The following is a 16,470-nucleotide window of genomic DNA, read 5'->3' as shown; positions in this document are numbered from 1 at the left end:
TTCTTTCTTTTTTTTTTTTTTACTGAGACAAGGTCTTACTTCGTTATCCAGGCTGGAGTGCAGTGGTGTGATCTTGGCTCACTGCAACTGCTGCTGCCAGGGTCCAAGTGATTCTCATGCCTCAGACTCCCAAGGAGCTGGAATTACAGGCACATGCCACCATGCCTGGCTAATTTTTTGTATTTTAGTAGATACGGGGTCTCGCCAAGTTGCCCAGGCTGGTATAGAACTCTTGGACTCAAGCGATCCACCCGCCTTGGCCTCCCAAAGTACTGAGATTACAGATGTGAGGCACCTCATGTGACCTCAGTTATTTCTTTATAGCAATGCAAGAACTGCCTACTACAGGCAGTTCCTGATGTTGCATCCACATACAGATAGGAAACCTGAGACTCTGTGGTGGTCAAACAGTCTGCAGTTTCTACAGTGTCGTTACAAACCTTGATCTGGCTGACACCAAGGATCTGTGACACAGCTCCACTGAGGCATCTGACAGCTGCTTTGCTGAAAATGTTTGTGGCTCTGGACCAGGCTCAGAATCAGCACAGCCTTATCTGTCATTTGTAGTGTAAGACGGGTCTGAGCCTCAGACCCAGGACTTCTTGCCTAAATTCCTGAGACCTCAGCTGTGCTTTCTTCTCTCACACCTTCCCACATGCCAATGCTGGGGATATGCTTGACTCTGTTTCAGCCCCCTGTGGCTACTGAGCAGAGCTACTACTGTACTTTGTCCTCAAGCAGCAAATCCCACACCCAAGCTTTTGGGAAAGATGCCTATGATGACATTAGCAGGTGAAGCCCAAAGACAGCATTTTGGCAAGGAGGTGATATTGGGATAGAATCATTCTTCTTATGAAGCATTTGAGGGCCCCAGTGGCCATCAGGTCTCCTGGTGAGTTGGAACAGAGGGAAGGAGTCACAAGTGTAAGTCTTCCTCCCTCTTCAGTGAGAATCTACAGTAGGTGCCTGTAATCCCAGCTGAGGCAGGAGGATTGGTTGAACCCAGGAGGCAGAGGTTGCAGTGAGCCAAGATCTTACCACTGCATTCCAGTCTGGGTGACAGAGCGAGACTCTGTCTCAAAAAAAAAAAAAAAAGGAAAAGATGAGCCTGGAATATCTTGCTGTGCCAGAAAGTAAGGAATTGCTTAAGAATCGAGGGGGACATGACAAAAGGATGCAGAATCCAGTCATTAGAAGATAATTTGAGCACCAAAGTAAATAATGTTATAATGGATTATAACCCATTGAGCACAACTGAATTCATGATTTATTTATATCATTATGTCCATAATGACACATGAATACATTAAAAACTTGATAGGGAATATATAGTTATATAGTATAGTTATACAGTATCAAAGAATCTACCCACAAGTAGATATAGAATCAAAGAATCTACCCACAAAGTATTAATTACAAATGCAAGAAGAATGACATTATGGTGGAGGACAAAACCAGACACCATAATAAAAAATCAAAGTAGACTTCACCCACAGTCGGACAGATTGAAATTATTTGTCACCAGATATGATGCAATGAGAAGTCAAAGCATCTTCTGTGATATTCCTGCCGAAGGTGCATAACCAGAATCTGATTATGAAAAAACATCAGATAATCCCAAATTGAGAGAAATCTTGAAAACTCCCAATCTATGCTTTTTAAAAGTGACAAGGTCAAGGAGGTTGAGGAAAGACTGAGGAATTGTGTCAGGCTGTGGTTGACTAAGGAGACATGACAACTATTTGCAAAATGTGATTCGGGATTCTAAACTGGATTCTGAAATGAATACAGTGAATACCATTGGGACTTATTGAGGAAACACTAATGGAAATGAGGATTAGATGGCCCTAATGCATCATTAGGTTTTATTTTGAAGGTTTTATTTTGGTTATATAGTCGAATTGCCTTGCTTATAAGAGCTACATACAAAAATATTTCAGGTTTGGAACTTTAGGTCAGAAATTACTCTCAAATGTTCAAAATAGAGAAAATACTCTGTACTTCCAACTTTTTGTTACATTTATAGTTATTAAAAATACATAAATATATAATATATATGCATTTGTGTATATATGTGTATATATAGATGTGCATATATATAGATATGCATATACATATATAAATGATATATATAAAGCCAACAATGGACTCATATCTAAACTATGCAAGCCCTTCACAAAAGATTTGATATTGCCAAAGCACTCGGCATCATGAAGCTTCACTGAAATGCAAATTAAAATTACAATAAGATATTATTACACACACATCAAAATGGTTAAAATGAAAAAAGACAATATACTAAGTGTTGGCAAGAAACAGAAGCAGCTGGCACTCTCAGTACAATTGTGCATTTATTAAAACCTTTGGATAATTCTTTGGTAGTCATTAATAAAACTGAACATATGCACATCCAGCAATTATGCTTATAGTTATATCAACAGAAATCCTTCTATTGGGATAACAATGTATTAGAGTAATAACAGCACTATTCACAATAACCACAAACTAGAATCAACTCAAAAGTTCATAGCAATACAATGAAAAGATAAATTTTGGAATTGTTATAAAATAAAACACTCTAAAGTAACCCCAACTTATGTACTGCTATTTGTGACAACATGAATGAATTTCACAAACAAAATTAAGTGAAAATACTAGATTCTTGGCTGGGTGCAGTGGCTCATGCCTGTAATGGGAGGCCGAGGAGGGTGGATCACCTGAGGTTGGGAGTTTGAGACCAGCCTGACCAACATGGAGAAACCCCATCTCTACTAAAAATACAAAAAATTAGCTGGGAGTGGTGGTGCATGCCTGTAATACCAGCTACTTGGGAGGCTGAGGTAGGAGAATCACTTGAACCCAGGAGGTGGAGGTTGCAGTGAGCTGAGATTGTGCCATTGCACTCCAGCCTGGGCAACAAAAGTGAGACTCCATCTCAAAAAAAAAAAAAAGAAAGAAAAAATACTAGATACTAAAAAATACATAATATGACTCCATTAATATTAAGTTCACAAACAGGAAACACTAACCTATGGAATAATACTGGAGTCATCTCATGGGAGAGGAAGGTAGGAGGAGACATAAAGGGGCTTCTGGGGTCCTGGCAAAATTTCTTTTCTTGACCTGTGTGTTGATTACACAGCTATATTCAGTTTATGATAATTCACTGAGCTATATACATTTAGGATGTTTCTAACATTCTCTTTGTATATTACACTCCATTGAAAGGGTTTATTTAAAAAGAAGAAGTTTGCATTCACAATTCCACCCAAGCTGAGGTTTACATAACTCTGTCACTGTGGAGGGCTTCAGCCAGATGCCCTCCTGACCATCTGTTTGGGCAATGACAGGAAATCTCTGCAATGTGAGAATCACTGAACTGAGAATTAAAACCTGGATTCTAAAAGAAGATTATGTACTGATGCACTGGTGACCCTTCACCTCACTTATTCACCAATTCCTCATTTCTAATAATAAAGTAGGGATTAGGCTAGTGGATCTCTAAAACCCCTTCTGTCTCTAATTATCTATGTTTCTTTCATTCTTTGAAAGGACCGGCAGAAGTCTCAACAGAAAGGAGGAACAGAGACCCATTTTTCAAGAAAAAAATGATTGTTTTAAAGAGAGCCATTGAGATAATTTTATCTAAAACAAGGTAATGCACTTCTTTTAGAGTTCAGAGCTACGTGAGCCAAGCAGTAAAATAACTGTTTCTCTTTGTCTCAGATAAATTATTCACCAAAACCTTGACTGACTCAAATTCTAAAGGTTACAAAACCACACCCTAATTGTAATCAACCTGTGCTGCAACTGTTGAGTTGGTTAATGTGTATTTGAAAGTCACTGATTATCCTGAGTAATGAAATATTGCCTCATAGTACATGGTAAGTAAATGTTGGTGTCTCTGGTGGACTGAATTTCTTGCTTGGAGGGAATGATGTAAGAGTTAGGAGATAGGATTCCAGCCCTGGCCCTATCATCTTCAGTCTCTGCGTCCTTGAACAAAATAGTGAATCTCCAAGGCCCAGCTTCCTTATCTCTAAAGCGGGAATAATTTTGCCACAGGCAAGGGTAATTGAGAGAATCAAATGGTTATGATGGGTATAAAAATTCTCTGTGAATTGTCAGAATCCCTGTAAACAAGTTCGATAAAACATTGTTGATATGGGTTCTTGACAAAGCTTGAATTTTCCTCATTGCAGTTAGAAATAACTGCATTAATCCAGTATTATTTCCAGTAGCCAACATATGGAAACAACCTAAGTGTTCATGGACAAATAAATGGATGAAGAAATTGTGGTGTATATTTATATACTCAATGGAATATTTTTAAACTTAAAAAGGAGATATTGCCTTTTACATCAACATGGAATGAACCTGGAGGATATTATGCTAAGTGACATAAGCCAGATACAGATGAAAAAAGACTGCATGATTTCATTTATATGAAGAATGTTTAAAAAGTCAAATACATAGAACCAGAGAGTAGAATGGTGATTACCAAAAGGGGGAGGGAGAGGAAATGGAAAAAGTGCATCAAAGAGCACAAATTTGTGGTTAGGTAGGATAAGTCTAAAGATCTAATAAACAGCAAGAGGACTATAGTTAACACACTACCCTCAAAATCTGCTAGAAGAGTAGATTTTAGGTATTTATACCACAGAAAAAGGAGGTAATTATAGAATTGATGAATATGTAAACTTGTTTAACTGTAGTAATAATTCTACTGTATATATGTCTACAAACAATGTTGTATACCTTAAATATATACAATAGAAATAAACAACTGTGCTAGTCATTTAGAATACCACAATGATATCTTTACAGAATATGCCTTTGTACAAGCATTGCCATTAGTGATCTAGAAATGTATGTATCGTTTTAGTGATATATAGAGCCTCATGAGCACTAAATGTCATCTCCTGTTCAGATCTGCACAACTGTGTTTGTTCTGTGCCGTGGGTCTGTTTAATGATTTCCCTACCTCCCATTCACCACTGAAGCACATCCTGTTGTTCTGCCTATAATTCCTCTTCCTTGCTGTGCAATATTTCATTCCATTATTTCTGACACAGACAGACCAAAAAAGCAACAGAAACAGCTGTGTCTGGAGGCAACTGGGAGGTTGAGAAGTCAGTTTCTGAGATCTTACCCACTAAATTCTCTGAGATTGGCTCTTTCCTCAGTTATACTGAGTAGGTTTCACCTCTGCAGTGACGGAGAGGCAAGAAACCCTAGTTTTTACTTCTTCTCTTGAGAATATACAGTCCTGTTTTTTTGTGAACAGTGTGGTGTACATTCAGAATGACGAATGGTTGAAGGATTTATTTAATTTTGCTAAAACTGTTCTCAAGGCAGTTCTGGTGTAAATGATAAAGCACCACAGTGGGCATCAGAAGATCTCAGTTCAAATCCCAGCCTGCCATTTATGAGCTGTGGGACACTGGACAGGTCATCTGTTCTCCTAGAGTCTCCCTTTCCCCATTTGAAAAATATGAAATAATATTCTCAGCTGTCCAGTGTTTTTCAGGGGGTTTAATGGAAAAAGGTGTGTATGTTTACTTAGCTAGTTAATTGATAATCTGTTTAGCCATTTAAGATGAGTTTGATTGTTAGCTGTTTTATGTTTAGGCAGCTGTAATGTTAGTACTGCACTAAAATATTTTAAAAGGATCTCATTTTCAAGGAAAATGATCTAGTGTTTGAGAAAGCATTATAGTGTTGCAGTCTTGCTGATCCTTAGCTCGGCTAGGTCTGAGTTCTTGTCTCATGCAGGAAGAATTAGGCACACAGACACTGGAGAGTGAGTGGAGTAGAGTTTATTAAGTGAAAGGAAAACTCTCAGCAAAGAGAGAGGCCCTGAAAGCAGGTTGTGGATTGCTGCTTCACAGTTGAATACCAAGGCTTTTATAGAAAAGCTGATGAGGCTGGGATACGTATTTGCATAAGGCGTGAATTGCTGGTGTTTCCACCCCTTCCTTCCATTGAGCGTGTGGGCTCTTAGTCTAAGCCACTCCATATTGATTTATTTCTGTTACTGCGCATGTGTTAAAGGTAGGAATTTTTCACTGTGGGCATATTTAGGCAAGCTCCCTGTGCAAGTTCCCTTATCTGAACAAAATATCTAGTGTAAGTACTTGGGGTTTGTGTGGATTGGGCAATGACCTGGAAGGGTTGGTGGTTCTCTGGGGACCCTTCCCTTATTGCCTGACTAAAGCAAGCTGGCTAACTCCTCTCAATAGGATAAATAGTATTGTACATACAAGGGATATAATACACAGATTGCCCTCAAAGTTATATTTCCAACTGGTCATCAATCTAAGAATCCAAAATTTTGAATAATTTTTTGATGAAGTAATTTACTTCACTGGTTCTCAATTTTGGCTACACAGTGGAACCACCTGGGGTGTTTAAAAAAACCTGGGCCTGGTGGGGCGCAGTGGCTCACACCTGTAATCCCAGCACTTTGGGAGGCCGAGGCAGGTGGATCACCTGAGTTCAGGAGTTTGAGACCAGCCTGACCAACATGGTGAAACCCCATCTCTACTAAAAATAAAAAATTAGCCAGATGTGGTGGCACAGGCCTGTAATCCCAGCTATGCTGGAAGTTAAGGCAGGTGAATTTCTTGAACCCAGGAGGCAGAGGTTGCAGTGACCTGAGATCTTGCCATTGCACTCCAGCCTGGGCAACAAGAGTGAACCCCATCTAAAAACAAACAAACAAACAAACAAACACTTGAGCCCTTCTTCAGACTAGTTAAACCAGGGTGGGGCTTTGGAAAGGAGAACAAGAAAAAAAACACCTTATTGTTATCTTTTTCAGTTAGCCAATGTTCATTCAGAAGAGAGATTAAAATGCTTCTTGCTGACTGGTCACAGTCAGTGTCAGAATCACAGGTGGATTGAAGTGAAAGCCTGCAGTTGTCTTACTAAGAAGAGAAACCTTCAATGGATCCAGCTGTGGCTCTGGTGCTCTGTCTCTCCTGTTTGCTTCTCCTTTCACTCTGGAGTCAGAGCTCTGGAAGAGGGAGGCTCCTGTTTGGACCCACTCCTCTCCTGATTATTGGAAATATCCTGCAGTTAGATGTTAGGTACATGAGCAAATCTTTAAGCAATGTAAGTATGCTTTATGCTCCTCTAGTAATGTATAAGGTGTATTTAACCTCATGATTCTTAAAGTTTTATTTTATTTTGAAGTGATAAATGATAATTGTATATATTAATGGGGTACAATATTACATTTTGATGCATGTATACATTGAGAATTGATCATATCAGGATAATTAGCATATCCATCATCTCAAATATTTGTCATTTCTTTGTAGTGAGAACATTTAAAATCCTCTCTTTTTTAGCCCTTTTGATATATACATAATAATAGCCAATCTAAGAGTTGTGATGTGATATCTCATTGTGGTTTTAATTTGCATTTCTCTGATGATTAAATTTGTTGAGTATTAAAAAATATATTTATTGGCTGTTTGTATGTCTTCTTTTGAAAAATGTCTACTCAAATCCTTTGCCCATTTTAGTAACTTATTTATTTATTTATTTTTAGAGACAGGGTTTTGCTCTGTTGCCTAGGCTGGAGTGTAGTGATGGGATCATGGCTCACTGTAGCCTTGAGCTCCTGGGCTCAAGCCATCCTCCCACTTTAGTCCCTCAAGTAGTTGGGACTACAGGTGCATGCCACCATGCCTGTATAATTTTTTAATATTTTGTAGAGATGTGGTCTCATTATGTTTCCCAGGCTGGTCTTCAACTCTTGGACTCAAGCAATCCACCCACTTTGGTCTCCCAAAGTACTGGGATTAGAGACTTGAGCCATTGCATTTGACCCCATTGCTCATTTTAAGTAGAATTATTTATTTTCTTGTTATTGAGTAAATTGAGTTTCTATATATTTTGTGTATTAGCCCCTTATGTCTGACTTGCAAATATTTTCTCCCAATCCGTGGAATGTCTCTTGACTGTATAACTTGTTTCCTTTGCTGTGCAGAAGCTTTTTGGGTAGTCAGAATCTCATTTGTCTGGTTTTGCTTTCATTGCCTATGCTTTTAGGATCATATCCAAGAAATCTTTGCCTAGACCAATGACATGGAGTTTTTCTCAGGTCTTATGCTTAAGACTTTCACTCATTTTGAGTTAATTCTTGTATAAGGTGAGATTAAAGTTCACTTTTATTCTTTTGCATATGAATATCCAGTTTTCCCAACACGCTTTGCTGAAGAGTGCTTTCCCCATTGTATGTTCTTGGCACTTTTGTCAAACATCAATTGACTATAGATGTGTGGGCTTATTACAGGGCTTTCTATCCTTTTCCTTTAATTAATGTGTCTGTTTTTATGCCAATACTATGCTGTTTTGTTTACTATAGCTTTGTAACATATTTTGCAACTCAATAGTGTGATGCCTCCAGCTTTATACTTTTTGATTAAGATTGCTTTGGCTATTTGGGGTATTTTGTGTTTCCATACAAATTTTAAGATTTTTTTCTATTTCTGTGAAGAAAGATAAAACTTTTGATAGGAATGGCATTGAATCTACATATTGCTTTGGTTAGTATGGACATTTTACCACTATTAGTTTTTCCAATCCATTAACATGGGTATTTTTGCATTTATTTGTGTCATCTTCAATTTCTTTCATCAGTGATTTATAGTTTTCAGTATATAGATGTTTCTCTTCCTTGGTTAAATTTATTTCTAAGTATTTTATTTTTTGATGCTACTGTAAATTGATTGTTCTATTAATTTCTTTTTCAGGCAGTTTGTTGTTAGTGTATAGAAATGCCACTGATTTTTGTATGTTTATTTTGTATCCTGAAAGTTTACTGAATTTATCAGTTCTCACACTTTTGTACTGAAGTCTTAAGGATTTTCTAGATATAAGATTATGCCATCAGGAAACAGACAATTTCACTTCATCCTTTCCTATATGAATACATCCTTTTCTACATGAATTTTGCTATATTAATATTTTCTTTCTGTAGTCTAATTGCTCTGACTAGGACTTCCAGTACTCTGTTGAACAGAAATGGTGAGAGGGATCATTCTTATCTTAATTCTGATCTTACATGAAAAGCAACATTAAATATAATGTTAGCTGTGGGCTTGTAACATATAAACTTTAATGTCTTTTATAACCTTCTGTATTACTGGAGGCCAGTTATTAAAGTTTATATGTTATATTAAAGGAACATTCCTCAACATGCCTCCTGTATTAATAGAGGCCAATAATTAAAATATGTTATTGTAAAGCAAATATTTCCTGTGGAGTATTTTTTTCTTTTGTGTGTCATTGTCAGAAATAGTGGAATACAATAATGCATTTTGCCAGAAGACAAACATTTTAAGTTGTAAGGTAGAATTTGCTTTGCTTCACAGTCATTTGCTATAATTTTTTCACCTGAAGGAAAATGGTAATGGAAGTGTTTTGTGATTAGAGATTTGATTTGAGAAGTCAGTCACTATATATGCTATGTATTTTGCTTATATTAGCCATGATCATTAAACTTCTTAAAAAAGCAAATCATTAAAGATGGCCAAATAGGAACAGCTCCAGTCTACAGCTCCCAGCATGAGTGATGCAGAAGATGGGTGATTTCTGCATTTCCAACTGAGGTACCAGGTTCATCTCACTGGGGCTTGTCAGACAGTGGGTGCAGGACAGTGGGTGCAGTGCACTGAGTGTGAGCTGAAGGAGGGTGAGGCATCACCTCACCTAGGAAGTGCAAGTGGTCAGGGAATTCCCTTTCCTAGCCAAACAAAAGTGTGACAGATGACAACTGGAAAATTGGGTCACTCCCACCCTAATACTGCATTTTTCCAATGGTCTTAGCAAATGGCACACCAGGAGATTATATCTCATGCCTGGCTAAGAGGGTCCCACACCTATGGAGCCTCACTCATTGCTAGCACAGCAGTCTGAGATCGAACTGCAAGGTGGCAGCAAGGTTGGGGCAGGGGCACCCACCGTTGCTGAGGCTTGAGAAGGTAAACAAAGCATCCAGGAAGCTTGAACTGGGTGGAGACCACCACAGCTCAAGGAGGCCTGCCTGCCTCTGTAGGCTCCACCTCTGGGGGCAAGGCATAGCCAAACAAAAGGCAGCAGAAACCTCTGCAGACTTAAATGTCTCTGTCCGACAGCTTTGAAGAGAGTAGTGGTTCTCCCAGCATGGAGTTTGAGATCTGAGAAGAGGCAGACTGACTCCTCAAGTGGGTCCCTGACCCCTGAATAGCCTAACTGGGAGGTACCCTCCAGTAGAGGCAGACTGACATCTCACATGGCTGGGTACCCCTCTGAGACAAAACCTCCAGAGGAACGAACCAACAGCAACATTTGCTGTTCAGCAATATCCGCTGTTCTGCAGCCTCCACTGCTGATACCCAGGCAAACAGGGTCTGCAGTGGACCTCCAGCAAACTCCAACAGACCTGCAGCTGAGAGTCCTGACTGTTAAAAGGAAAACTAACAAACAGAAATGACATCCACACCAAAACCCCATCTGTATGTCACCATCATCAAAGACCAAAGGTAGATAAAACCACAAAGATGGGGAAAAAACAGAGCAGAAAAGCTGAAAATTCGCAAAATCAGAGCGCCTCTCCTCCTCCAAAGGAACGCAGCTCCTCACCAGCAATGGAACAAAGCTGGACAGAGAGTGACTTTGTTAAGAGAAGAGGGCTTCAGATGATCAAACTTGTCCAAGCTAAAGGAGGATGTTTGAACCAATGACAAAGAAGTTAAAAACCTTGAAAAAAGATTAGATGAATGGCTAACTAGAATAACCAATGCAGAGAAGTCCTTAAAGGACCTGATGGAGCTGAAAACCATGACACAAGAACTACGTGACAAATGCACAAGCTTCAGTAGTTGATTCGATCAACTGGAAGAAAGTGTATCAGCGATTGAAGATCAAATGAATGAAATGAGGTGAGAAGAGACATTTAGAGAAAAAAGAATAAAAAGAAATGAACAAAACCTCCAAGAAATATGGGACTATGTGAAAAGACCAAATCTACGTCTGATTGGTGTTCCTGAAAGTGATGGGAAGAATGGAACCAAGTTGGAAAACACTCTGCAGCATATTACCCAGGAGAACTTCCCCAATCTAGCAAGGCAGGCCAATATTCAAATTCAGGAAATACAGAGAATGCCACAAAGATACACCTTGAGAAGAGCATCTCTAAGACACATAATTGTCAGATTCACCAAAGTTGAAATGAAGGAAAAAATGTTAAGGGCAGCCAGTGAGAAAGGTCAGGTTACCCAAAAAGGGAAGCCCATCAGACTAACAGCTGATCTCTCGGCAGAAACTCTACAAGCCAGAAGAGAGTGGGGACCAATATTCAACATTCTTAAAGAAAAGAATTTTCAACCCAGAATTTCATATCCAGCCAAACTAAGCTTCATAAGAGAAGGAGTAATAAAATACTTTACAGACAAGCAAATGCTGAGAGATTTTGTCACCACAAGGTCTGCCCTACAAGAGCTCCTGAAGGAAGCACTAAACATGGAAAGGAACAACAGGTACCAGCCACTGCAAAAACATGCCAAATTGTAAAGACCATTGAGGCTAGGGAGAAACTGCATCAACTAATGAGCAAAATGACCAACTAACATCATAATGACAGGATCACATTCACACATAACAATACTAACCTTAAGTGTAAGTGGGCTAAATGCTCCAATTAAAAGACACAGACTGGCAAATTGGATAAAGAGTCAAGATTCATCAGTGTGCTGTATTCAGGAAACCCATCTCATGTGCAGAGACACATATAGGCTCAAAATAAAGGGATGGAGGAAGATCTACCAAGCAAATGGAAAACAAAAAAAGGCAGGAGTTGCGATCATAGTCTCTGATAAAACAGACTTTAAACCAACAAAGATCAAAAGAGACAAAGAAGGCCATTACATAATGGTAAAGGGATCAATTCAACAAGAAGAGCTAACTATCCTAAATATATATGCACACTATACAGGAGCACCTAGATTCATAAAGCAAGTCCTTAGAGACCTACAAAGAGATTTAGACTCCCACACAATAATAATGGGAGACTTTAACACCTCATTGTCAACATTTGACAGATCAATGAGACAGAAAGTAAACAAGGATATCCAGGAGTTGAATTCAGCTCTGCACCAAGCGGACCTAACAGACATTTACGGGACTCTCCACCCCAAATCAACAGAATACACATTCTTCTCAGCACCCCACCACACTTACTCCAAAATTGACCACATAGTTGGAAGTAAAGCACTCCTCAGCAAATGTAAAAGAACAGAAATTATAACAAAATGTCTCTCAGACCATAGTGCAATCAAAGTAGAACTCAGGATTAAGAAACTCACTCAAAATTGCTCAACTACATGGAAACTGAACAACCTGCTCCTGAATTACTACTGGGTACATAACAAAATGAAGGCAGAAATAAAGATGTCCTTTGAAACCAATGAGAACCAAGAAACAACATACCAGAATCTCTGGGACACATTTAAAGCAGTGTGTAGAGGGAAATTTATAGCACTAAACGTCCACAAGAGAAAGCAGGAAAGATCTAAAGCTGACACCCTAACGTCACAATTAAAAGAACTAGAAAAGCAAGAGCAAACACATTCAAAAGCTAGCAGAAGGCAAGAAATAACTAAGATCAGAGCAGAACTGAAGGAGATAGAGACACAAAAAACCCTTCAAAAAATCAATGAATCCAGGAGCTGGTTTTTTGAAAAGATCAACAAAATTGATAGACCACTAGCAAGACTAATGAAGAAAAGAGAGAAGAATCAAATAGACACAATAAAAAATGATAAAGGGGATATCACTACCGATCCCACAGAAATACAAATCACCATCAGAGAATACTATAAACACCTCTATGCAAATAAACTAGAAAATCTAAAAGAAATAGATAAATTCCTGGACACATACACCCTCCCAAGACTAAACCAGGCAGAAGCTGAATCTCTGAAGAGACCAATAACAGGCTCTGAAATTGAGGCAATAATTAATAGCTTAGCAACCAAAAAAAGTCCAGGACCAGATGGATTCACAGCCGAATTCTATCAGAGGTACAAGGAGGAGCTGGTACCATTCCTTCTGAAACTATTCCAATCAATAGAAAAAGAGGGAATCCTCCCTAACTCATTTGATGAGGGCAACATCATCCTGATACCAAAGCCTGGCAGAGACACAATAAAAAAAGAGAATTTTAGACTAATATCCCTGATGAATATCGATGCAAAAGTCCTCAATAAAATACTGGCAAACTGAATCCAGCAGCACATCAAAAAGCTTATCCACCATGATCAACTGGGCTTCATCCCTGGGATGCAAGGCTGGTTCAACATACACAAATCAGTAAACGTAATCCAGCATATAAACAGAATCAATGGCCAAAACCACATGATTATCTCAATAGATGCAGAAAAGGCCTTTGACAAAATTCAACAGCGCTTCATGCTAAAAACTCTCAATAAATTAGGTATTGTTGGGATGTATCTCAAAATAATAAGAGCTATCTATGACAAACCCACAGCCAATATCATACTGAATGGGCAAAAACTGGAAGCATTCCCTTTGAAAACTGGCACAAGACAGGGATGCCCTCTCTCACCGCTGCTATTCAACATAGTGTTAGAAGTTCTGGCCAGGGCAATCAGGCAGGAGAAGGAAATAAATGGTATTCAATTAGGAAAAGAGGAAGTCAAATTGTCCCTGTTTGCAGATGACATGATTGTATATCTAGAAAACCCCATCGTCTCAGCCCAAAATCTCCTTAAGCTGATAGGCAACTTCAGCGAAGTCTCAGGATCCAAAATCAATGTGCAAAAATCACAAGCATTCTTATACACCAATAACAGACAAACAGCGAGCCAAATCATGAGTGAACGCCCATTCACAATTGCTTCAAAGAGAATAAAATACCTAGGAATCCAACTTACAAGGGATGTGAAGGACCTCTTCAAGGAAAACTACAAACCACTGCTCAATAAAATAAAAGAGGATACATACAAATGGAAGAACATTCCATGCTCATGGGTTGGAAGAATCAATATCGTGAAAATGGCCATACTGCCCAAGGTAATTTATAGATTCAATGCCATCCCCATCAAGCTGCCAATGACTTTCTTCATAGAATTGGAAAAAACTACTTTAAAGTTCATATGGAACCAAAAAAGAGCCCGCATTGCCAAGTCAGTCCTAAGCCAAAAGAACAAAGCTGGAGGCATCATGCTACCTGACTTCAAACTATACTACAAGGCTACAGTAACCAAAACATCAGGGTACTGGTACCAAAACAGAGATGTAGACCAATGGAACAGAACAGAGCCCTCAGAAATAATGCCGCAGATCTACAATCATCTGATATTTGACAAACCTGACAAAAACAAGAAATTGGGAAAGGATTCCCTATTTAATAAATGGTGCTGGGAAAACTGGCTAGCCATATGTAGAAAGCTGAAACTGGACCCCTTCCTTACACCTTATACAAAAATTAATTCAAGATGGATTAAAGACTTAAATGTTAGACCTAAAACCATAAAAACACTAGAAGAAAACCTTGGTAATACCATTCAGGACGTAGGCATGGGCAAGGACTTCATGTCTGAAACACCAAAAACAATGGCAACAAAAGCCAAAATTGACAAATGGGATCTAATTTAACTAAAGAGCTTCTGCACAGCCAAAGAAACTACCATCAGAGTGAACAGGCAACCTACAGAATAGGAGAAAATTTTTGCAATCTACTCATCTGACAAAGGGCTAATATCCAGAATTTACAGTCAACTCAAACAAATTTACAAGAAAAAAACAAACAACCCCATCAAAAAGTGGGCAAAAGATATCAACAGACACTTCTCAAAAGAAGACATTTATGCAGCCAAAAGACACATGAAAAAATGCTCATCATCACTGGCCATCAGAGAAATGCAAATCAAAACCACAATGAGATACCATCTCATTGAAGTTAGAATGAAGTCAGTTAGAATGGCCATCATTAAAAGGTCAGGAAACAACAGGTGCTCGAGAGGATATGGAGAAATAGGAACACTTTTACACTGTTGGTGGGACTGTAAACTAGTTCAACCATTGCGGAAGTCAGTGTGGTGATTCCTCAAGGATCTAGAACTAGAAATACCATTTGACCCAAGCATCCCATTACTGGGCATATACCCAAAGGATTATAAATCATGCTGCTATAAAGACACAGGTGCATGTATGTTTATTGCAGCACTATTCACAATAGCAAAGACTTGGAACCAACCCAATGTCCAACAATGATGGACTGGATTAAGAAAATGTAGAACATATACACCATGGAATACTATGCAGCCATAAAAAATGATGAGTTCATGTCCTTTTCGGGGACATGGATGAAGCTGGAAATCATCATTCTCAGCAAACTATCACAAGGACAAAAAACCAAACACTGCGTGTTCTCACTCATAGGTGGGAATTGAACAATGAGGACACATGGACACAGGAAGGGGAACATCACACAATGGGGCCTGTTGTGGGGTGGAGGGAGGGGGGAGTGATAGCATTTGGAGATATACCTAATGTTAAATGATGAGTTACTGGGTTCAGCACACCAATATGGCACATGTATACATATGTAACTAACCTGCACATTGTGCACATGTACCCTAAAACTTAAAGTATAAGAAAAAAAAATCTATAGTAACCAAAACAACATGGTCCTGGTACCAAAACAGTGATACAGACCAATGGAACAGAATAGAGCCCTCGGAAATAATACCACACATCTACAACCATCTGATCTTTGACAAATCTGACAAAAACAAGAAAAGGGGAAAGGATTCCCTATTTAATAAATGGTGCTGGGAAAACTGGTGAGACATATGTAGAAAGCTGAAACTGGATTCCTTCTTTACACCTTATACAAAAATTAATTCAAGATGGATTAAAGACTTAAATGTTAGACCTAAAACCATAAAAACCCTAGAAGAAAACCTAGGTAATACCATTCAGGCCATAGGCATGGGCAAGGACTTCATGACTAAAACACCAAAAGCAATGGCAACAAAAGCCAAAATTGACAAATGGGATCTAATTAAACTAAAGAGCTTCTGCACAGCAAAAGAAACTACCAGAAGAGTGAATAGGCAACCTACAGAATGGGAGAAAATTTTTATAATCTACCCATCTGACAAAGGGCTAATATCAAGAATCTACAAAGAACTTAAACAAATTTACAAGAAAAAATCAAACAACCCCATCAAAAAGTGGGCAAAGGATATCAACAGATACTTCTCAAAAGAAGACATTTATGCAGCCAACTGACACATGAAAAAATGCTCACCATCACTGGCCATCAGAGAAATGCACATCAAAACCACAATGAAATACCATCTCACACCTGTTAGAATGGTGAACATTAAAAAGTCAGGAAACAACAGGTGCTGGAGAGGATGTGTAGAAATTGGAATGCTTTTATACTGT

General features: G+C 38.7%; 1 protein-coding gene across 1 annotated transcript in view; it reads left to right on the top strand.

Annotated features, from left to right (window-relative positions):
* The first annotated feature begins 6,923 nt into the window (after positions 1 to 6,923).
* The window catches only part of LOC100591471 (cytochrome P450 2C9), an 86,847-nt gene continuing 77,300 nt past the window's right edge, over positions 6,924 to 16,470 (top strand). The window contains exon 1 of the mRNA XM_030809233.1: positions 6,924 to 7,116. Coding sequence (XP_030665093.1) covers positions 6,949 to 7,116 — 168 coding nt within the window. The 5' untranslated portion in view covers positions 6,924 to 6,948. The remainder of the gene's footprint in view (positions 7,117 to 16,470) is intronic.

This window comes from Nomascus leucogenys, chromosome 3 (genome assembly GCF_006542625.1).
Source record: "Nomascus leucogenys isolate Asia chromosome 3, Asia_NLE_v1, whole genome shotgun sequence".
Taxonomy (NCBI): Eukaryota; Metazoa; Chordata; class Mammalia; order Primates; family Hylobatidae; genus Nomascus; species Nomascus leucogenys.
Note: the sequence above shows the minus strand (reverse complement) of the source record. Positions and strands in the feature narration are given on the sequence as shown.